The sequence below is a fragment of the Typopeltis vanoorti genome, chromosome 19 (genome assembly GCF_054136105.1).
Source record: "Typopeltis vanoorti isolate ZY-2024b chromosome 19, IOZ_Tvanoo_1.0, whole genome shotgun sequence".
NCBI classification, from domain to species: Eukaryota; Metazoa; Arthropoda; class Arachnida; order Uropygi; family Thelyphonidae; genus Typopeltis; species Typopeltis vanoorti.
This window is the reverse complement of record NC_143567.1, coordinates 81935356-81961499: the sequence shown is the minus strand read 5'-3', so window position 1 is coordinate 81961499 and position 26144 is coordinate 81935356. Positions and strand designations below refer to the sequence as shown.

The 26144-nt window shown below is 35.9% G+C and overlaps 1 protein-coding gene across 1 annotated transcript in view; it reads right to left on the bottom strand.

The window, feature by feature from the left end:
• The window catches only part of LOC150096294 (uncharacterized), a 232568-nt gene that overhangs the window by 170883 nt on the left and 35541 nt on the right, over nucleotides 1-26144 (bottom strand). The window contains exon 4 of the mRNA XM_090409393.1: nucleotides 5131-5185. Coding sequence (XP_090265519.1) covers nucleotides 5131-5185 — 55 coding nt within the window. The remainder of the gene's footprint in view (nucleotides 1-5130; nucleotides 5186-26144) is intronic.

Below are 26144 nucleotides of genomic sequence, written 5' to 3'. Positions count from 1 at the left end.
CCTTCCATGACCAGTCTTTCAACATCTGAAATTCTGAAAGTTGTATTTTTAGCTGCAACATTCCCCTTAATTTGTGCCCAGATGAGTTCTATGGGGTTCAGTTCACAATGGTATGGTGGAAGATGAATAACTGTGTGTCCTTTCAGTTTGCCAATACTGTCAATGCCATATTTTTGAAACTGACTCTTGATATTTGCCATCAAGTTCAATAGTTTTCACCATATCAGAAGTAAAACCGATTCCTTTTTCCTTCAGGCACTTCTGAATGTCCTTTTGCATGTAGCTTGAGATGGCAAATTTCCCAGTCAGACAGAATGATAAGGTGCATTGTCCATTACAATAAAGCTGTTAGGCTCAATGTTTGGCAAAAACATGTTCGTGAACCAATGTTCACAATGCTTTCCATCCATTTCCTTATGATAATTGCCTTGTGATTTCTGCACTCACAAAATTTCAAGGGCTCCTGGTACAAATCCATTTTCGCTGCAAGCGTGCATTATGATTATACGAGACTCCTTTCCACTCGGTGCTTTCAGGCTTGTCATTAAGCAGAACAAAAATGCTTGATGAGCAATTTTTTACTGTCATGTCCTGGAGAACTTTAATGAAGGTGTGACCGGCATTCACATCTTCACTTTTTTGTCAGTGTAATAAATTTTTCATCCCTTGTGACGATATTTCCTGATAGAACGAAAATACTGGCGACGCCATAAAATTATATCTTCCCTTTCAAGTAATGCCGATGATTTAACAAAACCAAGGTCCTTTAACAACTGGTAAGTTGTTAATGAAATGTGAAGGAGATCTTCATCATTGTTTACAGCAGTCATTAACTTATATCTTAGGAATTTCATTCCTTCAGAAGAAATTGTGCACTTTCTGATAAATTGCTGACAGCATAAAGTCATATTTCACCGAGCGTGTGCGAATTCCTATGGCGCTAGGCCTCTTCTTTCCATCTTGCTTACACCTGTCAGTTCCGCTATTTGCTTTACAATATTGCCCACTGTTTCATCAGGATTTCATGTCCATAAAGAAGCATAAACATTTAGTATGATGCACTTTTCAGAGCTTTGCCTTTAGGATGCATTACTAATTTAGGACTACTGCGAGTGGGAATACAAGAGCCAACACCACTAATCATCTCTGCCATGTTAGGGTAAAGTCGGCGGAGACCAAGTGATAGATAATTGCATTTTCCAAAAATAAGTTCCCTGTAACAATCTAATGGTATGAAACATATAATTCTAGCATTGGCAAGTAAGGAAGTAGTAAAATAATTATATACAAAGTACCACATGATGTGATAACATAAAAAATTTAAGGAACTATTTTATGCAGTGCACGCCTATAGTACGAATGGTAAGAAAAGCTGGAAATGTGGCTTATTTCACTACTTCCAAGATAACCTGTAAAAGAGTTTAGTTTGCTTATTGAATGTTTTCATTATTTCTAGTATAATTATGCTACATCACATACTAATTCTTTACTCTACCCGAGAAGCAATTATTTATTATTATTATCTGAGACCTCCAGGGAGTCAAGGACTCATCGATTATAACCAACTGTTGAAATATCTTAGCAGATGACCAATAGACACAACACCGTTCTAATGGAATTCATTATAATGAACTATCAAACTATCCATTATAACAAACTATTCCTGTGGTCCTCCCAAATTTACTACAGTGTGAGTCAAATATATACAATCACTTACTTGCATTTAGTATTCAGATTATACATAAATCAAACATCATTGTAACTACTAGCTGATGATGAGCTGGTTGAAGAGATGACTGGTTTTTAGTACAAGTCAAATACCTAGTTACTAATGAGATACTGTGTAATTTACTATACTTGTTTTATTGTCTGAAATGTTTAACTAATTTAACTAATTGTTAAATTAGTAATAAATAAACAAGTAATAAAAAGACAAAGACAATGAAAATTAAGACAGGGTATATGTGGAATTACCGTGCTGGCAAGTATGACTAGCTTAGGAGATTGCTTGGATCAGTGCCATGGCATGTACAACTGCAAGGGCTGGACATCGATGGAGCATGGGACGTGGTCAAGGAGCATTTACAGGAGGTAATGGCTGATTGTATACCTAGGGTCCGAATAGTAAAACAAGTAGGGGTTAAATGGATGAATAACACCATTAAGCTTGAGCTGCAAAAAAAGAAACAACTGTGGAGGGAATTTAAAGAAAGGGGTGACCTGCAGGCACACGAACGGTATAAAGTGCAGGCCAGAAAGGTAACGAGTGTGATAAAAAAACTAAAAGTGGATTATGAAAGGAAACTAGCTTTGCAAGCAAAAGAGAATCCAAAACAGTTCTTTCAATATGCTGCAAGCAAGAAAAAAACTGTACACGGCAAAATGATTTTAAGGAATGACGATGGTAAGGAGGTCACTAAATCAGTCGATATAGTGGAGTTACTGAGCGCGCACTTTGCAAAAGCATATCATCCAGGTGGTGACATTGAAAAAGTGAAGGAACCATTAGTTTATATGGGAATAGTGATGAATGAAGTGGAGGTGACTAGTTTATTACAGAACCTTAATGTGAACACATCTGTGGGATTGGATGGTATACCGGCACGGGTCTTGCGTGAAGCGGCTAAAGAATTATCAATGCCCTTGACCATGTTGTTTAATCTGAGTCTCAGGTCTGGCTTAGTCCCGAAGGTGTGGAAAGAGGGGAAAATAGTTTCACTGCACAAAGGAGGATCCAAGACTACGGTTGCAAATTACCGACCGATCAGCATATCAGGAGTCGTTGTCAAGTTCTTAGAGAAAGTAGTCAAGGGAAAAATACAGGAATGGATTGATGAAAATGAGATACTGTACAGGGGACAGCATGGCTTTGTGAAGGGTAGATCATGCTTCAGTAACTTGCTCAAGTTTTATAACAAGGTGACGGGTGAACTGGATAAGGGAAATGGATTTACAGCGATACTGCTGGACCTGGCAAAGGCGTTTAACAGGATACCACATGGAATACTAATCCGTAAACTACAACATATGAGAATGGATATAGGGTTGGTGAGATGGATAGGTGGTTGGTTGATGGAGAGATATCAAAGAGTAGTTTATTCAGGAGTAGAGTCCAAAAGACGGTCTGTGACTAGTGGTGTGCCGCAGCGTTCTGTTCTTGGACCACTGCTGTTTAATCTGTTCATTAACGATATAGGGAAGGATCTAAGTGGAACAATTCATTTGTTCGCTGATGATGCAAAGTTGGGTAGGGCAATAGTGAATGTAGAAGATGTCAAAGTCTTGCAGGATGACTTAGATAGATTGGAGTTCTGGGCTAAGGAGAATGGATGTCAATTTAATGTGACAAAATGTAAGGTTATGCATTTTGGGGTGAAAAGATTAGCAGCATTATACCACATTGGTGGAACTGTACTCCAAGAGATTGATGAGGCCAGGGACTTGGGAGTGTTGGTGGATAAGGAGATGAAGTTTAGGGGGCACACTACAAAAGTAGCTAAATCAGCTCATCAACTCACTTGGTTGTTGAAAAATACCTTGACGAGCAGAGACAAGCAAGTTATTGTACCTCTGTACCGAGCCCTGATAAGACCTCATCTCGATTACTGTGCCCAGATTTAGTCACCTCGGTTCCTTCTTGATGGGGAGGAGGTGGAGAGGATCCAGAGGCGAGTGACTAAGATGATAACAGGTCTATGGAATGAACCATATGAGAACAGGTTGAAGATTTGTGGGTTGCAGAAACTAGATGATAGGCGGAGGAGGGGAGACATGATTGAGACATTCAAATTGCTAAAGGGATTCAATAGGATTAATTCAGAGGATATTTTTGAGATCAGGACTGGTGGTGGGAGAACTAGGGGACACCTATGGAAGCTGGGAAAGAGTGTGGTTAGCAGGGGTGTTAGAGCTGGGTTCTTTACTTTTAGAGTGGTAAATGAGTAGAATAAGCTGCCAGAGTCTGTTGTGGGTGCTATGACGGTGAACGAGTTCAAGACAAGGTATGATAGATACTGTGAGAATGTAATCGCATAGTTGTGTGGACATGATGTTTAGGGCCTCCCTCGATGAGTCTAAGGACTCCTGGAGTCACCCGAAATAATAATAATAATAATAATAATAATAATAATAATAATAATAATAATAATAATAATAATAGGCAGAATCATTGAAAATGTCAACTGTGTTGTGAATGGAGAACCTGTGGAACAAGTGAAACATTTCAGCTACTTAGGCACGATTTTTACTGAAGATGGTAAATTAAATATAAAAATAGAAAACAGAATCAACAAAGATGGTATGGTAGGAAGTCAACTGAATAAATTCATATGGAATAAGAGAGAAATTAGTGGGAACACTAAATTAGCTATATACAAGACAGTGTTCAAACCAGTTTTAACTTATGGATCTGAGAGCTGGGTCAGAAGTAAAACACTTGACCAAAGACTAGAGACTGCAGCTATGAGAGTCCTGAGAAAGATTATAGGCGTGAGCAGATGGCATCAATGGCAATATCATATTAAAAACGAGGATATTAGGAAAGAACTTGACATTGTCAACATCCAGGAATGCGTTAACAGAGCTAATCTCAGGTGGTATGATCACTTCAACAGAATGGGCAAAGAAAGATTAGAAAAACAAGTGTTCTCTGCCAGGTTTGCAGGAAAACAACCCAGAGGAAGACCAAGATATAGGTGGATTGATACGGTACAAAGTGCCTTAGACGATAGAAATATAAGATCTGATAATGTTGGAGTCTTGACAAGTAACAGACTGATTTGGAGGAAAATTGTAGATAGGAAGCTAGTAATGATGTAATTTTTTTCATGTAGTACTATCATATTCCTGTACACCCCTTGAGGGTACATGGCAGGAATTTGATGATGATGATGATGATGAACTAATTGTTTTACAATTTACTAACATAGCTCTTTAGAACTGTTTCACTAATTTAGCAAGACAATAAAAAAATACAATCTGATCTATCTGAAGTAACATTTCTGGTGCAATTAGTTTGCAATATATCATTTTCTTATTGGTAATAATTGAGCTGACAATGTTGCATAGTGAGTTTAGCATCATTATGAATGACAGCCTTCCTTAAAGATTAAATTATACAGACACACATACCCATAAATACTGGTAAACTTCTCTTCTAACTGATGTCTCTTTTGACTTGTTTCTTCTGAAATAACAAGTAATAGATAATCAGAATTTAAATAATATTACACTTCATTATTATGCATAAGGTAGCATTCAGTCTAATACAAGGAAGTGATGTATACAGAGCACTGTTCAAGAACATGATACCTTTGGTTAGTTGCACAAACCAAAATCTTTTGTTTTATGAAACTGACAAACCATTACTCACAAAAGCAAATAAATAACTATCAACCACAAAATATATTACATTAAATTAATTCTTTCCTTTTCTCCCAATAATACCTGACAGGAATTTATTACTACTGGTTAATCTTTCACTAAAAGAATATTTTCTTACCCTTCAGTAATTCAAAACTATCATCTAATACACAATTTCCTAGGAAGTGCAAAAATATTTTTATAATTCGGTTTCTTCCACTCCTTAATAGTATTATAAACTATTTGAAAATAAATATCTAATAACAACTTAACTGCTGAATAAAAGGACATAAGTTCCAAATTGATGATTTTGTTAATATCAATGCTAGAGATTATTGATAAAAGATTCAACAAGGATATTTTCATTAGCAAGTTCTGAATGAAATTATATTAGAGAAAAATGCAGTTAGGTAATTTCAGCTTTTATATTTTGTTCTTACATGAACCAGACATCAATGAGCTAAGGCAAATCATGTGGGCAATGCAGTAATGAAATGAATTCTCACTGTCTTTGTAGTCATGGAAAAAAATGGTTCTGCTGCCATTTGCTTACATACTTTTCAACTGGGCATATATGGATCAAGCATCACTTAAGGGTCAAAGCTAAATAACTGGGAGGAGATCTCCACATTACCTTTAAGGAATGCAGAGAATTGACTGGTGCTTCTGACCTAATATCCAATCCTCACTTTCACATGGTGCACTCTGTTAGTAGGCATCCACCAGCTACTGAATGAATGAGGATGAGATGGCAATTTGCGACTAAGCTGGCCAAACTATATTATCTATTGGCTTAAACCAGAAATACATGATGGTACAAGATGATGAAATTTCATCACCCACTTAAACATGGACCCCAACAGTTTCATCAGGGGGATCAGGGCAAACAGTGAAAAGAAAGCTACTGAAACAGATGCACTCTCAACATTAAGACGAGAACAAACTCAACATCAGAATTGAAGATAGGAACCATCAATATAAGTATTAATGAAAAAGAAACTGAATGTGCACCACACAGACATACTTGACATCACTGAAACAAAAATGTAAAAAAACAGGTGAGACCTCACTAAATAATAAATATAGGATGTTATAATCAGGTAATAATGATAAAGAAAAGGAAGGAGTAGTGATAGTATTCAACCCAAAATGAGAGCATAAACTTCTTGATTGGAAGGCAGTTTCAAGTAGAGTTATGTGGGCAAACTTCAAAATAGAAAATGGACAATGAAACTTATTTGTGCCTATGATCCTACAGAAGGTTCTGCTAAGGAAGAAGTGGTAGAATTTTTCAAGTCATTAGAGCAGTCAGCTGGCTTAAAGAAAATCAAAAAAGTAGTCCTTCTTGGAGATCCAAACAGCAGATAGGAAATGAATCCTACCAGACAAAAAGAAACATTTGAGGAAAATTGGTGAAAAGGGCAAAGCTGGTAATAATGGTAAGTACCTACTGGATTTCTGCTGGATAATGGTAAGTACTGCTCAGGATATGGACCATTTATTACTCACAACATCTTTCAACATAAAGATGTGCACAAGTTCATGTGGAGAGAAGACACAAGAAATAACTAAACAATCATTAATTTCATCATTGTTGATAGTGATATCCTCATGCTGGTTCAGGATACAAGAGTACAGAGAATTTGAAATTGGAGATGACCATCACTTAGTTTTAAGTAGAAAAACATTGAATACCACACTGAAAGAGCAGTATGCAAGAAAGTTTTAAAAACAATTAAAGTTGAGCAGCTTTTACAAGTACACTGTGGATGGCAACAATACAAACACTATACAAACTATACAAACATGCTTCCCTAGCAGAGTCCATTGACTCAGCTAAGGAAGCATGTGGTGAAGTTGTCTGTAAGGAGAGAAAAATAAGGCCATGATGGACACAAGAAGTTAAAAAAGCAGTCCTAGAAAAGAAGAAAGCATACCAAAAGTACCTAGCAAATAAGTTGGCAGATTCCCTAAAAGAATCCAGAGAAAAACGTAACAGAGCTAAGCTGTGTGTGAAAGTAGCTAAACAAAAGTCATGAGAAGATTTTGGTAAGAATATAGAAGGTTGCAAAATCTCTGGAGGCTATTGAAAAAAATTAGAAATGGAGGAAAGAGTACTATGAAAGATATCAAAGATGATAATGGTGACAAACTGAAGATACGGATAACCTAGATGTTTGGAATAATTTGAAAGACTGTAAATGAAGCAAGCAGTGACAGAAGAGTAGTGGAAATTTTTCAAGAGGGGATGCAGAGAGTACATATCAATACTCGAGGTAGAAAAAGCCATCAAGAACTTGAAATGAGGAAAAGCAGCTGAAGTAGATGATATATGACCAAAAATGCTCAAAGATGGAAGTATAAAAATTCTGCAGTGGCTACATTGTGTAATTCAGAGAGTCTGGACAGAAGGTCAAATTCCAGATGATTGGAAAATAGCTCTCACACACCGGCTTCTATAAATAAAAAAGGAACAAAGAAAAAAATCACAATAACTCAAAAACTGCATGATGATGAATTTTTCTTCAATTCAGTGAAAAGCAGTATAATATGAGATGTGAAAAAATAAACACCCATGAAAACTGTAAAGGATTGTTCAGTAACAAATGGATACATGAAAACAATAGTCAAAAACAGGTCAAAATGAAATTGTCAAAGTGCCTCATGAGAAGAGAGCAGTCCGGTTTTAGGCCAAATAGATCATGTATAGACTACATTAACACCTTAAGAATAATAATCTAACAGTCAGGTGAATTTAACTCTTCATTATATTTGCTGTTTGTAGATTATGAAAAAGCCTTCGATTCTTCATTGCTTTTTCATAATCCACAAACAGCAGGATGGATATCTATCACAACCCTTTCAAACTATATCATAAACAAAGATGTCTGCTATCTCCCTTACTATTTATACTGGTGTTAGATCAAGTTCTAGAACAGACAGCAATGAAACATGCCAAAGGAATATCATGGAAAATAAATAAAACATTGGGTGATCTAGACTATGCAGATTATGTATATCCAATTGCTCACAGACATGCAGATATCCAAAACAAATTAACGCATTACAAGAAGAATCACTGAAAGTCAGTCTGAAAATAAATACAAACAAAACAAGAAATGAGAATCATTGTGAACAAAGTAGCAAGTATACAATTGAAAATGGAAAAATTGAAACTGTTTCACATTTTACATATCTCAGCAGTGTTTTATTTGCAGATGGAGGAGCAACTAGAGATGTTGACATAAGGATTCAAAAGGCGAGAAGCACATATGCTAAACTTAGTAGAGTAGGGAAAATGAAAAATATTCACACAGATACAACATTAAAAATATTTAATGCATGTATTAAATCAGTTCTTTTATATGAATGCAAAATGTGGCTGGTTTCAAAGGAAATACATACATACCAACATTCATAAACTGATGTCTGCGGAGCATACTTTGAATTTGGTGGTCATAAATTATTACTAACGAAGACCTCTGGAAAAGAACAAATCAGCAAAAAGTCCACCTTGAAATCAGAAAACAAAAATTTAGATGAATTGAACGTATACTTAGAAAAGATCATGAAGAAATCTGTCACGCAGCCCTGGAATGGAATCCACAAGGAAAGTGAAAGCATGGCCATCCAAAAATACATGGAGGAGATTGACTTTAATAAGAATGTGAGAAGAGTTTTGCTGAACTAAGATCAATAGCAAGGATAAGAAACCAAAGGAAAGTATTTACAGACTTCTGATGTTCCTGATGGAATCTGGGAAAGAAGAAGAAGGATAAACATCTCTCTTATTGCATCCACTTATGGAAGAACACAGGGATCGAGGACACTGTCTCTATATGTTAGAGCATTCATGATTCAAGCATATACAGGTGCGCATCCACCCAAGATGTCTTCCCAAACATCACAGGTGTCTCTTTCATGGATATTAGAAGTATGATAACATGTCTCTAGTTCTCTCCAGATCAGAGTATGCTTGATACTGTTTTGCAGAGCAAACTGGGACTCGTTTGTATATATCAACCCACTGGTCTTCGATATAGTTGATGTGGAGCATGGCCAGTTTCAAATGTTCTCTTCTGTGGTTTGGGGATAGGAGGATGTGCAGATTAGTGGTTGCATAGCATACAGCCCATCTTCATAAAGCCTACTGGTGGATAGTGGAAGCAGATGCCAAATTCCTGTAGTCAAAACAAGGTCAGATTGTAGCTGATTCAGGGTAGCACTCCTGTTTTGGCAAGCAGATAATCAGAGATCAGAAATAATGGTCACTCACCATGGTTATAGCCCATGGTGTTCCTTCACTGTATCTCCAGGATGCTGTTTGTGGCTGTTGGAATTGGTTTCACAGTCAATGAACCACAGAATGATCACATGCAACCATCTGGCTACCTCCACCTGACTTTGGTCAGCTCTAGTCTTACAATGGTATGCCACGTGAATTCATGGTTAAACGATGTCATGCAACCAAGAATTCTATCACAAAATGTCTTGTTCTTACTCCAGATACAAAATGGAAAACCACTCCAAAATGCCTACTTAAAAAAAGTACCAAAATTAATTGGTGTTTTTTTATACTAGAATTCTTGGTAGTGATATGATTCATTATAACAACTGTACAGTATGCATACTTTTGGTTTACCTAATTTCATAATAAAAATGTAAACTAAAACTGAAATGACTTAATAATTTGCAACAGGCACCCTAAATATTAAATTTTATTAAATTCCATCCTCATCATAGTGAATAATTTTGCCAACAAACACAGTCCAATTTTAGCTGGAGTGAGAGGCATCAATCAGTCCTTTAATAAAAAATAAATAAATAAAATAAAAATAAATAACAATATTCATCAATAACTTTTAAAGCAATAGGAAAACCACTACACTGCACTGCATAATTAAATATACATTTAGCAGACAGGCTTTTAAACTGTTGGCATATAATTGTTTACAACTGTTTAAGAAAAGATGATGAAGAGGGAATATTTTGTGCATAAGGATGAGGTCAGTTATGAAAATTATAAAGCTCAGGCCAGAAGAGTTACAACATCTATTATACAGAAAGCTGAAAAAAACTGGCAAGCTAAGTGCAACCCAAAAGAATTCTTTTATTATATTGCAAGTAAAAGAAAGAATGAATGTGAAAGAGTAACTCTCATCATTGTGGATGGTATACAGGTGGCAGATGCAGAAACTATTCAACTGAGTGCCTATTTTGTTAAAAGCTATCAACCTGGTTCATGCGACACTGAGTTACCTTTACACTGGAGAAAGAAACTTCCAATTTCAAATCATCGACATAAAGCAAAGAACTGACATTAACATCTCCAATTTTGATATCATGTTTAATACCACTTTCCTTCATAATTGATCCATATAGATAATGAATAACAGAGGGGATAATGTACATCCTTGTCTCACACCAGATTTAACATTAAACCACCTTCCTGTACTTCCTTCAATTCTAATTGTTCAAATTACAACTCAAATAAAGACTAAGTATTGCTAGATATAATGCTCCATTCACACTACATAACTGTAGCATATTGAATAGCTTATCTCTTGGCACCTTGTCATATGCCTTTTCCAGATCGACAAAACTTAAATACAGATCTCTGTTATATTCTCATGCTTTCTCAACTATTTGTCGTAAAGTGAAGATCTGATCCTGACAGCCTCTATTTGGCCTGAATCCAGCTTGTTCTTCACCAAGCTTTTCTTCCACAATTCTTCTTAAACGTTTCTCAAGTATACTTGCATAAATCTTACCAGGAACACTCAGTAAGGAAATACCTCTATAATTCTCGCATTCAGTTTTATTTCCCTTTTTATATATGGGTACTATGAGAGCTCTACTCCAATCATTGGGAATTTGTCCCTCTGCCCAGGTTTTCTGAACTATGCAGAGCAGCCACTGTAAAACTTTTATACCACCATACTTAAGCATTTCTGGTCGAATATCATCTACTCCTGCTGTCTTTCCACATTTCAAGCCTTTGAGGGCTTTTTCTACATCAAGTAAGAATACGTATTCCTCACTGTATGCCTGTTGAGCGTTTTTTACCACTGTGCTATTACTGCTTGTTTCATTTAGCAATTTTTCGAAGTAATTACTCCATACTTCAAGGATATCTTTTTCTCCCATTTTCATGTCACCTTTATCATCTCTAACTCCTTTTACAACCTCCAGAATATTTTGCCACCTTCTTGATATTTATTTTCTATGTTCTTGCCAAAGTCCTCCCATGACTTTTGTTTAGCTAATTTTACACAGTGTTTAGCTTTCTTATATTTGTCTCTGTATTCTCTAAGAGCACAAGCTGACTTATTTGCCAGGAACTTTTGATATGCTTTCTTCTTTTGCTTCACTGCTTCTTTAACTTCCTGTATCCAGCATGGAGTTCTAATTTTTCTATCCTTGCAGACAACCTCACCACATGCCTCTCTGGCTGAATCAATCAGTGTTTTCTTCAAGGCTTGCCACTGAATCTCCAAGGTTTGGTTGCTGTTCTCACAGTCTTTCATTTTTTCTTCAATAATCTTTGTGTATTTTAGTCTACAGTTCACATCTGAGAGCTGTTCAACTTTTATTTGCTTTAAGACTTTCTTACATGTTATTCTTTTCAATATGAAATTCAATTTTATCCTGCTCAAGACTAAATAGTGATCACTTCCTCTCTGTACACTCTGGTGTCCTGCACTAGAGAGAAAACTTCACTATCGACAATAACATAGTCAATGAGACTTTTATTAACCCTTGCCTTTTCTCTTCATGTGAATTTGTGCACATTTTTATGTTGGAACATGGTGTTAGTAATAACCAGTCCATGTCCTGAGCAGAAATCCAACAGGTATTTGCTATTATTATTAGCTTTGCTCTTTTCTCCAAATTTTCCCAAAATATTTTTGTATGTCTGACAATCATTTCCTACTCTGCTATTTAGATCCCCAACAAGGACCAACTTTTCATTTTCATTGTGTCAGTTGCTTTCTCTAAAGCAGGGGTGGCCAACCTTTTAATGTTCATGTGTCAATTTTTTCATTTTTTAGTTACGATGCGCCATACAAACTTATACCACTTTTCAGCCCTTTTAAAATATGGTAATATGGATATATTTAACAGTTATGCATAAAATGATTTATATGGTAATATAGACACTTTTAGCAGTTTTAAATAAAAGGATTTCATATACAGACAAGATAAACATTAATTATTTTATTGAGACATTTGAAATTGCTTTGCTTTTGTTAAGCTTGTAATATTTGGAGTTAAATCACTTCAGTTACAGAAAGCATCAAACAGTTTTTCAAATTTGAATCAGTCGCGATCATAGTTTGTTCTTAATCATTTTCATTGATGAAAATGCTTGTTTGCATTTGTATGTAGTTCCAAAACGACAGATATAACTCTGAGGAAATTTTCTCAGTTCTGGAAAATGTTCACAGGGCAACGATAGTCAGATCTTAATTATATCAGAAGCATCTGGGAGTGATGGAAGTTCATTAAATTTCATTTTCAATAAAGAATTAGTTTTGAGATCAGTAAGTTCCATTTATACTAGGCATCGTCAAGACTTTTTGTTCAGTAAATGAAAAGGGATTTATAAATGCAAGTATGCAGTCTTCTTCTTTGGCAAAATTGCTAAAATGACTGTTAAAGGACTCTTGCAATAATCTGAGTTTCTCAGTATATTCTGTAAAGTTGCCATTATCTTCAACAGATTCACTATGTTCTTTTAAATGTGGAAATTGACTTAAATCTCCGTTTTCTAACTGGAAGATGGACAGTTTTAATTTCATTTTGAATGCACTGGTGTCATTTACTAAGCTAGGAAACAATTTGTTCTTGCCCTGCAGTTTCAAATTTAGATCATTGAGGCAGCTGGTAAAATCAACTAAAAATGCCATTTCTCATCACACAACAGGGCTTTTTCCTCATGCAGTACATCCTTCTTTTCCAGAAAATTACAAAGACTTTCTTTCAACTTCCAAAATTTACTGAGAACTTGTCCTTTAGAAAGCCAGCACACCTCACAATGAAGGATGAGATCACCATATTCATATCTAGCGGTTCACAATATTCTCTGAATTCTCTTCTGTTTAACCCTCTTGCTCTAATTTTATTCACACACACTTTACAACTGGTATCATCACATGCTTCAAATTTAGAGTTTTTCCACACAAAGATTCTTCATGTATAATACAGTGATACTTTAGTAGAGAACGACCTAAAAACCTTTCAAGTAAAGTTACAGCTCCAGAAACTCTACCTACCATTGACAGTGCTCCATCAGTGGAAACACTGATGAGCTTACTAGAATCTAGTTGTTGATTTTCTAGACATGACTTTACTTTGTCAAATATGTCTGACCCTCTGGTTTTTCCATGAAGTGACTCAAGACCAATAAGTTCTTCAAAGATGTTAAAATTACCATCAATTCCTCTTATAAAAATGCTTAATTGGGCTACATCACATATGTCAGCGGATTTGTCCAAGGCTAAAGAAAGAACAAGCATGAACATGGCCTTTCAATTGCTAGGTAACATCATGGGAAAGTTCTTCGATGCGTCTTGTAATTGTTTGTTTGGACAGAGCAATTTGGTTTACTTTTCTTTCAACATTCTTATCACCAAGACATTTTGCAAATTTTTCGAGGCAGGCTTAACAACTTCCTCTCCATCAGAGAAAGGCTTGTGTTTTTTAGCCAACACAAAGGCAATTTCATAAGATGCCTCCAGCATTGCCACACTTTCACAACTTCGTTTCACAAATATATTTTGTCTCTTTTTTATTTCTTCCTTTTTCTTAACCACATACTCTTTCTGCAACTCAGACCCAGCAACTAACTTCAGTTTTTCTTCTAATTCAGCTTGATGTTTTCTATAGTGTCTGTTAAGATCATGTTTTCTATTATCTGAGAGAGTGCTTTCACAAACAATGCACAACGGTTTTCCTGAAGGACCTGCAATAAATTTCCTACATTTTCCCACAGTTCATTAAACCGGCGCTTGCTATCACCTTCTGTTTTTCTTCTGCTCATTTTCTTTTGCAAAGTAATGGGTAACTGACAGTAAAAAAAATTATTTCAAAAAGTAAAGATTATTAAATAATTTATTTAAATTATTTTATCGTTTTAAACATTATGAACATTCAAAAACAGTTCTACAAGTTTTAGATAAGATTCCTGTTTTCATGAAGGCCTAATACAGTTCTATAAGTTTAAAAATCATATTTTTTTTTTCATAGAGAATTTTCGTCTCTCTCTTGTAATATATTATGTCCAATGAAATATGAGATCGCTTCCTGCCATAAAACAGTTGATCAGCTGGCCATCACATACACAACCCAAACATCCTTATTACGAAAGCTTTGCTGATGATCAGTTAAATTTTAGGAATAAACCTACTATACATAAATAAAAAAAAAGGAAAGATATTGTATAAAAAAAAACATAAAAACACACACATACAAATACATCAAATAATTGCACGTTTTAGTAATCAGCAAATTAGGAGAGAGGGCAAGAATTTGACATATGCTTTCAAAATGAAAACATTTATTTTTAAATTTACAGAACTATATTAAGCCTTCATGAAAACAGAAATCTTATCTTAAACTTACAGAACTGTTAATAAAAACATAAAGTTCGAAAACACAGAACTGTTCACTCACATCGAATCAGAAGTTCAAACGTTATGACACGAGAGTCAGCTGTAAACTGATTGAGTAAGTGGTGACGCTTGTCAGCATTTGCCGGTGCCTGTTGCTTCAAGATCAAATAAGTATAATAAGTGTGCGCTCTAGAATTCAGTGGTGGTTAATTGTGTGTTTATATAAATTGTATACAAATTTTTTTAAAAATTTTTCTCTGTCTGGGGTTCAGCACGCCACTTCTAATCATGCAATGCGCCACTTTTGGCACATGTGCCATAGGTTGGCCACCCCTGCTCTAAAGCATCAAAAAATTCCTCCACTTCTACCTTAGTAGAACCTTCTGTGCGACCATAGGCACAAATAAGTCTCATTGTCCAGTTCCACATTCTCATATTTGCCCACATCATTCTACTTGAGACTGCCTGCCATTCAAGAAGATTAGCTTCGTATTTTGTGTTGAATACTATGGCTACTCCTTCCTTTCCTTGATTGTTATTGCCTGAATATAACATTTTGTATTTATTGCTCAGAAAGATCTCACCACTTTGTCTTTTTCGTTTCAGTCACTCCTATTATGTCGATCTGGTACTTATCTAATTCCTCAGCTAGCTCCATTTCTTTGCCATTCAGGCTTCCTATGTTGATAGTAGCGATCTTTAACTCCGGTGATGTTGAGTTAAGGTTTGTTTTCAGATTTGTTCCAGTAGCTGACTTTTCACTGTTCACCCTGGTTCCCTGGCAAAAACAACGGGGGCCTTGTCTAACCGGACGGGATAATGTTGCTCCAGCAACATTATCCCGTCCATGTAGTTGTTCTCAGTAAGATCTAGTCTGGTTAAAAGATCGGAATAATATTTCCCGGTTATTGTTTTAGCGTTTTCAAGATGATTAATAAACAAAATGTCTTTAGCATCCCAAAACACTGTACTTGCTGATGGAACCAGCATTGTTTTCTTTGGTGCTGAACAACTGTCTTCTGTCCACTGTTTTGACTGCTGTTTGGATTCTGGTGTGTAATGATGAATCCAAGTCTCATCGATAGTAATAAATCGGTGCACAAAATCAGTTCTATTCTTGTTAAAACGCTCCAAGCACTGTTCAGAGATTTTCATGCAAGTGTGTTTTTGATCTGCTGTGAGCAAGCGCTGCACCCATCTTGCGAAAAGCTTTTTCATTTGCAATTCTTCGTGCAAAATATATCCTACACGTTCTTTTGAATTGCCTATAGTCTCAGTAATTTCACGCACTTTGACACGCAAGTCAAATACCATATCCAATACCATATCATGCACGTGATCAATGATTTCTGGTGTTGATACACTTTTTGGGCGTCCTTCACGTGGATCATCTTCAAGGCTGGTACGGCCATGTTTAAACTTGGCAGCTCATTTCTTAATTGTCAAAAACGAAGGACAAGAATGCCCATAAACTTTTATAAATTTCGGATGAATTTCTTGGCATTAAACCTTCTTTTACAAAGAATTTTATAACCTCACAATATTCAATTTTATCCATTTCAAGGGATACAGACAACACTTTTGCTTCAGACAGTAAAAAACAAACTACTTGATAGAATGACTTGCAATTTCACATCGATGCTTATGACAGATGTACCAACTTAGAAAAAAAAATCACGCTGATAGTGTCGCCATCTATGGTCGAAGCTAAGAACCTTTCAGACCACTCTCGTATATGAGATAATATTATTAAATCCAACACTTGTGTCCCATGTTGATTTGACTACATGCACAGAAGAAAATTATCTCTAAGCAGCTAAAATCCAATTTCCTTGCTCACATGTTACTTCTGCTTCCACAGTTAATATTGCCCATTATTATCATGGGCAATATTAACTGTGGAAGTTAATATTGCCCATGAATATCTGAATTGAATTGAATGGCAAAGAAATGGAGCTAGCTGTGGAATTATATAAGTAGCAGATCAACATAATAGGGGTGACTGAAACAAAAAAGACAAAAATTGGTAAGATCTCTCTGAGCAATAAATACAAAATGTTATATTCAGGCAATGACAATCAAGGAAAAGTAGTAGCCATAGTATTCAGTACTAAATACGAGACTAAAATTGAATGGTAGGCTGTCTCAAGTAGAATGATGTGGGCTAATATCAGAATGGGGAATTGGACAATGAGATTTATTTGTGCTTATGGTCCCACAGAAGGTTCTAATAAGGTAGAAGTGGAGGAATTTTTTAATGCTTTCGAAAAAGCAACTGACACTGAAAAATGAAAAGTTGGTCCATGTTGGGGATCTAAATAGCAGAGTAGGAAATGATTGTGAGACATACAAAAATATTTTGGGAAAATTTGGAGAAAAGAGCAAAGCTAATAATAATGGCAAATACATGTTGGATTTCTGCTCAGGACATGAACTGGTTATTACTAACACAATGTTCCAGCATAAAAGTGTGCACAAATTCACATGGAGAGAAGAGGCAAGGAATAAGAAAAGTCTCATTCACTATGTTATTATTGATACTGAAGTTTTCTCCGTGGTGCAGGACACCAGAGTGTACAGAGGATTTGAAATTGGAAGTGATCACTATTTAGTGTTGAGGAGGATAAAATTGAATTTCATATTGAAAAGAACACCATGTAAGAAAGTTTTAAAGTGAATAAAAGTTGAGCAACTCTCAGATGTGAACTGTAGACTAAAATACACAAAGATTATTGAAGAAAAAAATAAGAGTTTGAAAACAGAAACCAAACCTTACAGATTCAGTGGGAAGCCTTGAAGAAAACCCTGATTGATTCAGCCAGAGAGGCATGTGGTGAGGTTGTCTGCAAGGATAGAAAAATCAGAACTCCATGGTAGACACAGGAAGTTAAAGAGGCAGTGAAGGAAAAGAAGAAAGCATATCAAAAGTTCCTGGCAAATAAGTCAGCTTTTGCTCTTAGAGAATACATAGACAAATGTAAGAAAGCGAAACACTGTGTAAAACAAGCTAAACAAAAGTCATGGGAAGACTTTGGCAAGAACATAGAAAATAAATATCAAGAAAGTGGTAAGATATTCTCCAGGTTGTTGAAGAAGCTTAGAAATGGAAGAAAGAGTGCTGTAAAAGGAGTTAGAGATGATAAAGGTGACATGAAAATGGGAGAAAAAGATATCCTTGAAGTATGGAGTAATTACTTTGAAAAATTGCTGAATGAAACAAGCAGTGATAGCATCATCATCATTAAATTCCTGCCATGTCATATCCTGTACACCCCTTGAGGGTGTACAGGATATGATAGTACTACATGAAAAACATTACATCATTATTAATTTATTAATTTTTTTTTAAAGCAGTGATAGCACAGTGATAAAAAACACTCAAACAGGCTGCAGTCAGGAATACATATTCATACTCGAAGTAGAAAAAGCCATCAAAGGCTTGAAATGTGGAAAGGCAGCAGGAGTAGATGATATTCGACCAGAGATGCTGAAATATGGTGGTATAAAAGTCTTACAGTGGCTGCACTCAGTAGTTTAGAAGGCCTGGACAGAGGGACGAATTCCTGATGATTGGAGTAAAGTTCTGATAGTATCCATATATAAAAAGGGATATGAGAATTGTGAGAATTACAGAGGTATTTTCCTACTAAGTGTCCTTGGTAAGATATATGCAAGTATACTTGAGAAACAGTTGAGAAGAATTGTTGAAGAAAAGCTTGGTGAAGAACAAGCTGGATTCAGGCCAAATAGAGGCTGTCAGGATCTGATCTTCACTTTACGACAAATAGTTGAGAAAGCATGGGAATATAACAAAGATCTGTATTTAAGTTTTGTCGATCTGGAAAAGGCATATGACAAGGTGCCAAGAGAGAAGCTATTCAATACGCTACAGTTATATGGTGTCAATGGGGCATTATATCAACAATACTTAGTCTTTATTTGAGTTATACCTTCTGTTATTCATTATCTATATGGATCACGTTATGAAGGAAAGTGGTATTCAACATGATATCAGAATTGGAGATGTTAATGTCAGCTCTTTGCTTTATGCAGACGATGTTATACTTCTAAATAATTCCACTATAAGTTTGCAAGATTCCCTGACTAAATTGAATAACTGCTGTAATAGATATGGTATGAAGGTCAGCATTAAAAAGACAAAGACAATGAAAATAGGTAGAATTGTTGAAAATGGGGAACCTGTGGAACAAGTAAAACATTTCAGCTACTTAGGCACGATTTTTACTGAAGATGGTAAATTAAATATGGAAATAGACAACAGAATCAACAAAGCTGGTATGGTAGGAAGTCAATTGAATAAATTTATATGGAATAAGAGAGAAATTAGTCAAAACCCTAAGTTAGGTGTAAACCTAACTTAGGGTTTTGACTGTGTTTAAACCAATTTTAACTTATGGATCTGAGAGCTGAGTCAGAAGTAAAACACTTGACCAAAGACTAGAGTCTGCAGATATGACAGTACTAAGGAAGATTAGGGGCATGAACAGATGGCATCAATGGCAATATCATATTAAAAATGAGAATATTAGGAAAGAACTTGACATTGTCAGCATCCAGGAATGCGTTAGCAGAGCTAACCTCAGGTGGTATGGTCACTTAAACAGAATGGGTAAGGAAAGATTAGTCAAACAAGTGTTCTCTGCCAGGTTGGCAGGAAAATGACCCAGTGGAAGACCAAGATATAGGTGGATTGATATAGTACAAAGTGCCTTAGAAGATAGAAATATAAGATCTGATAATGTTGGAGTTTTGAAAAGTAACAAGCTGATTTGGAGGAAAATTGTAGATAGGAAGTTAGTAATTATGTAAATTTTTCATGTAGTACTATCATATCCTGTACACCCCGTTGAGGGTACATGTCAGGAATTTGATGATGGTGATGCTTGTTACTTACCAGTCTCATCTGCCAGAACCATTTCCCTCCACATTTCATGTCTGAGGTAACCTCCCTACCTCCACAAAATATCTAAAATTTGCACTCACCTCAACCTTACACCAAATGGCCCCAAAGCAAGTACTACCCATTTCATGATATTCTGCATGAAAGCAAGATAACTCTTTTAAAATCATCAGTAATACTCCCTTCCACTCTTATGCTTTCTATGTTTTCTAAAAATGCTATAACTATAACGTATTATTCCCATTAATACATTATCTTCTGTCAACTATGTCTCTATAACACCAATAAGACACAGTTGACAGAGGATGTCTCAATAATAGCACTGACTTGCAGACTGACTAATTTGATCAAGGCCACAAACTATTCCCTGGTCCTTCTTCCTTTTCCACAATTCCTCATCCCATCATTTAACAAGACCTTTGATTGTTGCTTCTATTAAGGCCATCAACACATCGCTATCTTTCATTTCATCATCTATTATCTCACACCAATCCTGGCAGCTTACAATCGCATCACAGTTCCCGTTATCTAATTTTTGTTTACCCTGCCAAAACACATGCACGTTGATCAATTCAGCTTCACACTGCTGCTCTCATTTAAATGCCGACAATTAGCAGCTCTCTCTCCCGCCTTCAAATTTATCCAATGTATCCACTTATTCAATATATTCAATGGCTATTTCCTACACATCTTAGCTATCATGCCATCATAATCATCACTGTTCTCTTAAACTCCCTACTATCATATTTTGGCAAAACACACTATTCCCTCTCACTCTCTCTTCTGATTCAGTTTCTAGTTACATTCTTAAATTCCATGCTACCTCATTCAAACTTTCTCATAGGCGAATAGGAATAATTTGTTCCTATTCGTATAGTCAATTCTTCTGCACTTCCTCTCCTTCCCACAATCCCATTTAGGATGCAAAGAACCTTTATCAAGGCTTTTCAGCTGCTAGCCAGTCTGATATGGAGGTGGCAGGATTTCCTCTCCTGAAAATTTGGATTTTTTATTCTACAAAGCAGGCAAACCGGTCATTAGAACACATGCAATTAACAAACATAATACATTGGCCTCATAGCCTGAACTGCTTTGGCAGTAATAAACCAACTCTTCCTATCATCCTTCTTCTCTAACACATGACCACCTGATCTGTTTCGCATCTTTTGACACAATCCTTGCACAACACTACTTACCACTGCTATCATTACTTTTTAACTCCTTTTCCACAGGCACTTTAGTTCTTATGCTTTTAACAACTAATCTCTTCTCTAAATGCCTTTTTTTGTCCTGCATCTGCCTTAATTTGTTCTTCAACCTTACTAGTTTATTTTTAATATCTTCTCTCATGCTCATATTTTTCATACCAACTTCATTACCATTTGGCCTACATTCATCCATGGGCATTCATTCTTTTGGTCACTTACAATATTCAAAAGCCTCTTTTACAAGATCTCACCTGCTTTTTTTTCCCTCCCAACTTTCTCTCCTTGCTGCTCTTTCATGTTAATTATCATTCTTGCTACAAGACAAGCACTCATTCTCCTCATGGCATCCTTACTACTTTTGCAATTGATCACCAATACATTACATAATGCCACATCCATTCTGGATTCCTTCACCAATACTTTGCTTCTATCTCCTTTAAAAAATCCACAACTTGTCCCCATAATCTAACAGATGCATATAGCAAGTTTAACAAAACTACTAAAATTGAAGTGCATGTTGGATTCTCTATCCAGCAACCATTTTGTACTCCATGTCAGTCAGTACACACTGCACTACTTCTGAATCATTAAAAAAAAAAAAAAAACCTGAAACATATTCAACATATGTTACAAGCACACAATTTCTACAACAGATCTTACACATGAACACAGGTAAATTATCGAAAACTTATCATAATAAGGTTCATGATCATAACTTCATCTTAAGCCCGCCTTTGCTGATCCCAAATTCTGATAAGTTTTGAAAAATCAACTTTTACAGGAAAGAAACCATATGAGCCTCAAAATGAAAAATATCAGCCTACTGCATATCCCTGAGAACAGACTGATTGCTATAACCTAAGATATTTTGGTGTAATCTCATTTACAGGGCTTAATAAATGCACTTGTCTGCTTGTCCATGATGTGTGAAAATTTTTAAATGATGGGTAAAAAAAATCAGAAGTGTTTCAGTTTAATTAGCAGTTTCATTTACATACCACCAAGTGTTGTTTATACTTACCTTGGAGAATGGTGATTATAAATACTTGTTTTACTGATAATCACTGATTTTGTCAAAATGAAATATAATCAATGGGAGGATAGGATATAGATGCATCGTTTTATCTAGGGGCGCTTAAGGGTCAAAGCTGTATAACTGAGAGGAGACCTCCACATAGCATTTAAAGGAATGTGGAGAAATGACCAGGGCTTCAGACCTAATGTCCAATCTTCACCTTCTCGTGGTGCACCATGTTGGGTATCTACCTGGATACTGAACGAATGAGGATGGGCTGGCAATTTGGGATTTAGCCGACCAAATTGTATTCTTATTGGTTAAACCAAAATAAAAAATGATGGTACTACATGACAAAATTTCATGCCGTCTAAGGCGTCGCCCGGTTAAACAAGTCCCCGGTTGTTTTCGCCAGGGAACCAGGGCGAACAGCGAAAAGTCAGCTACTGGAACAAATCTGAAAACAAACCCCAACTCAACATCACCAGAGTTAAAGATCAGTACTCTCAACATAAGAAGCCTGAATGGCAAAGAAATGCAGCTAGCTGAGGAATTAGATAAGTATCAGATCGACATAATAGGGGTAACTGAAACAAAACAGACAAAAACTGGTGAGATCATTCTGAGCAATAAATACAAAATGTTATATTCAGGCAATGACAACCAAGGAAAAGAAGGAGTAGCCATAGTATTCAACACAAAATATGAGGCTAATCTTCTTGAATGGCAGGCAGTCTCAAGTAGAGTGATGTGGGCAAATATTGGAATGGGAAACGTGACAATGAGACTTATTTGTGCCTATGGACCCACAGAAGGTTCTACCAAAGTAGAAGTGGAGGAATTTTTACAGGATTTAGAGAAAGCAACTGACACAATGAAAAAGGAAAAGTTAGTCCTTGTTGGGGATCTAAATAGCAGAGTAGGAAATGATTGTGAGACGTACAAAAAATTTTTGGGAAAATTTTGAGAAAAAAGCAAAGCTATTAATAATGGCAAATACTTGTTGTATTTCTGTTCAGAACATGGACTAGTTATTACTAACACCATGTTTCAACATAAAAATGTGCACAAATTCATATGGAGAGAAGATGCAAGGAATAAGAAAGTCTCATTGACTATGTTATTGTTGATAGTGATGTCTTCTCCCTGGTGCAGGACACCAGAGTGTACAGAGGATTTGAAATTGGAAGTGATCATTATTTAGTCTTAAGCAGAATAAATTTGAATATCATATTGAAAAGAATAACATGTAAGTTTTAAAGAAAGTTTTAAAGTTTTTTAAGAAAGTTTTAAAGCGAATAAAATTCGAGCAGCTCTGAGATGTGAACTGTCGACTAAAATACACAAAGATTATTGAAGAAAAAATGAAAGAGTTTGAGAATAGGAACCAAACCTTAGAGATTCAGTGGCAAGTCTTGAAGAAAACCCTGATTGATTCAGCCAGAGAGGCATGTAGTGAGGTTGTCTGCAAGGATAGAAAAATCAGAACTCCATGATGGACACAGGAAGTTAAAGAGGCAGAGGCAGTGAAGGAAAAGAAGAAAGCATATCAAAAGTTCCTGGCAAATAAGTCAGCTTGTGCTCTTAGAGAATACAGAAATAAATGTAAGTAAGCTAAACACTGTGTAAAACTAGCTAAACAAAAATCATGGGAGGACTTTTGCAGGAACATACAAAATAAATATCAAGAAGTGGAAAATATTCTGCAGGTTGTTGAAGAAGCTTAGAAATGGAGTAAAGAGTATTGCAAAAGGACTTAGAGATGATAAAGGAGACATGAAAACGGGAGAAAAAGATATCCTTGAAGTATGGGGTAATTACTTCGAAAAATTGCTAAATGAAACACGCAGTGATAGCACAGTGGTAAAAAACACTCAACAGGCATATAGTCAGGAATACATATCCTTACTTGAAGTAGAAAAAGCTATCAAAGGCTTGAAATGTGGAAAGGCAGCAGGAGTAGATGATATTCGACCAGAAATGCTGAAGTATGGTGGTATAAAAGTCTTACAGTGGCTGCACTGCATAGTTCAGAAGGCCTGGACAGAGGTACAAATTCCCGATGATTGGAGTAGAGCTCTCATAGTACCCATATATAAAAAGGGAAATAAAACTGAATGTGAGAATTACAGGGGTATTTCCCTACTGAGTGTGCCTGGCAAGATTTATGCAAGCATACTTGAGAAATGGTTCAGAAGCATTGTAGAAGAAAAGCTTGGTGAAGAACAAGTCGGATTCAGGCCAAATAGAGGCTGACAGGATCAGATCTTCATTTTACGACAAATAGTTGAAAAATCATGGGATTATAACAAAGATTTGTATTAAAGTTTTGTCAATCTATAAACGGCATATGACAAAGTGCCAAGGGAGAAGCTATTCAATATGCTACAGTTATATAGTGTGAATGGAGCATTATATCTAGCAACACTTAGTCTTTATTTGAGTTGTAAGTCAGCAGTTAGAATTGAAGGAAGTACAGGAAGGTGGTTTAACGTTAAATCTGGTGTCAGACAAGGACGTACATCATCCCCTCTGTTATTTATTATCTATATTGATCACATTATGAAAGAAAGTGGTATTAAACATGATATCAAAATTGGAGATGTTAATGTCTGCTCTTTGCTTTATGTCGATGATGTTATACTTCTAAATAAATCCGCTACAAGTCTGCAAGATTCTCTGACTAAATTGAATAACTGTTGTAATAGATATGGTATGAAGGTCAGCAATAAAAAGACAAAGACAATGAAAATAGGCAGAATCATTGAAAATGTCAACTGTGTTGTCAATGGAGAACCTGTAGAAAAAGTAAAACATTTCAGCTACTTAGGACGATTTTTAGTGAAGATGGTAAATTAAATAGGGAAATAGATAACAGAATAAACAAATCTGGTATGGTAGGAAGTCAATTGAATAAATTCATATGGAATAAGAGAGAAATTAGTCAGAACACTAAATTAACTATATACAAGACAGTGTTCAATCCAGTTTTAACTTATGGATCTGAGAGCTGGGTCAGAAGTAAAACAATTGACCAAAGAGGAGAGACTGCAGATATGGGCCCTGAGAAAGATTAGAGGCATGAACAGATGGCATCAATGGCAATATCATATTAAAAACGAGGATATCAGGAAAGAACTTGACACTGTCAGCATCCAGGAATGAGTTAGCAGAGCTAACCTCAGGTAGTATGGTCACTTAAACAGAATGGGCAAGGAAAGATTAGCAAAACAGGTGTTCTCTGCCAGGTTGGCAGGAAAAAAGACTCAGAGGGAGACCAAGATATAGGTGGATTGATACAGTACAAAGTGCCTTAGACGATAGAAATATAAGATCTGAAAAAACTTTAAGTTATACCAACTAAGTCTGTTGGCATCTTCAGGGTACATAACTGATGTAAGGCACTAAAAAGTAAAAAACTGTTACAAACTAAAATTAACCGATTCCAATTATATTAAACAAAGAACAGAGCGCGTACAATACATTCATAGAGCGTGGATGCTCTCACTTGTTGTTATTTAGGAACGTTCTATAGTTGGCACTATAATTCAGTTTTGGCGAGTTGAAGGATCTGATAAGGGTCTTTCAGATCACAGGCAAGATTAGTCCTTGGTTCCTGTTAAGGTTTTGTGTACAGCGGGCAACTGTTGTGGCCTCCTTAAAAATTCGGGAGCGGAAGTCCTCCTCCACGTAAGGAATTGTGCTTCTATCCCACTCTATGGTATGGTTCGTTCTTGAGAAATGAAAAGCTAAATCCGATTTTTCTTTTCTGTTATTATTGACATCACCTATATGTTCTTTTTCCCTAATTTCAAGGCTCCTTGAAGTTTGGTCGATGTAATTCAACCTGCACGAGCATGGCATGTTATAAACTCCAGCATATTTGGAGAAAGGATGGCTATCTTTAGGAGATCTTTAGAATTGTCTAATCGTTTCTGTGGGTTTAAAGGCCACTCTTATTTTATGTGGTCTAAGGAGTCTAGCAATCTTATTTGAAACTGTCCCTGATATCCACCAACCTTATC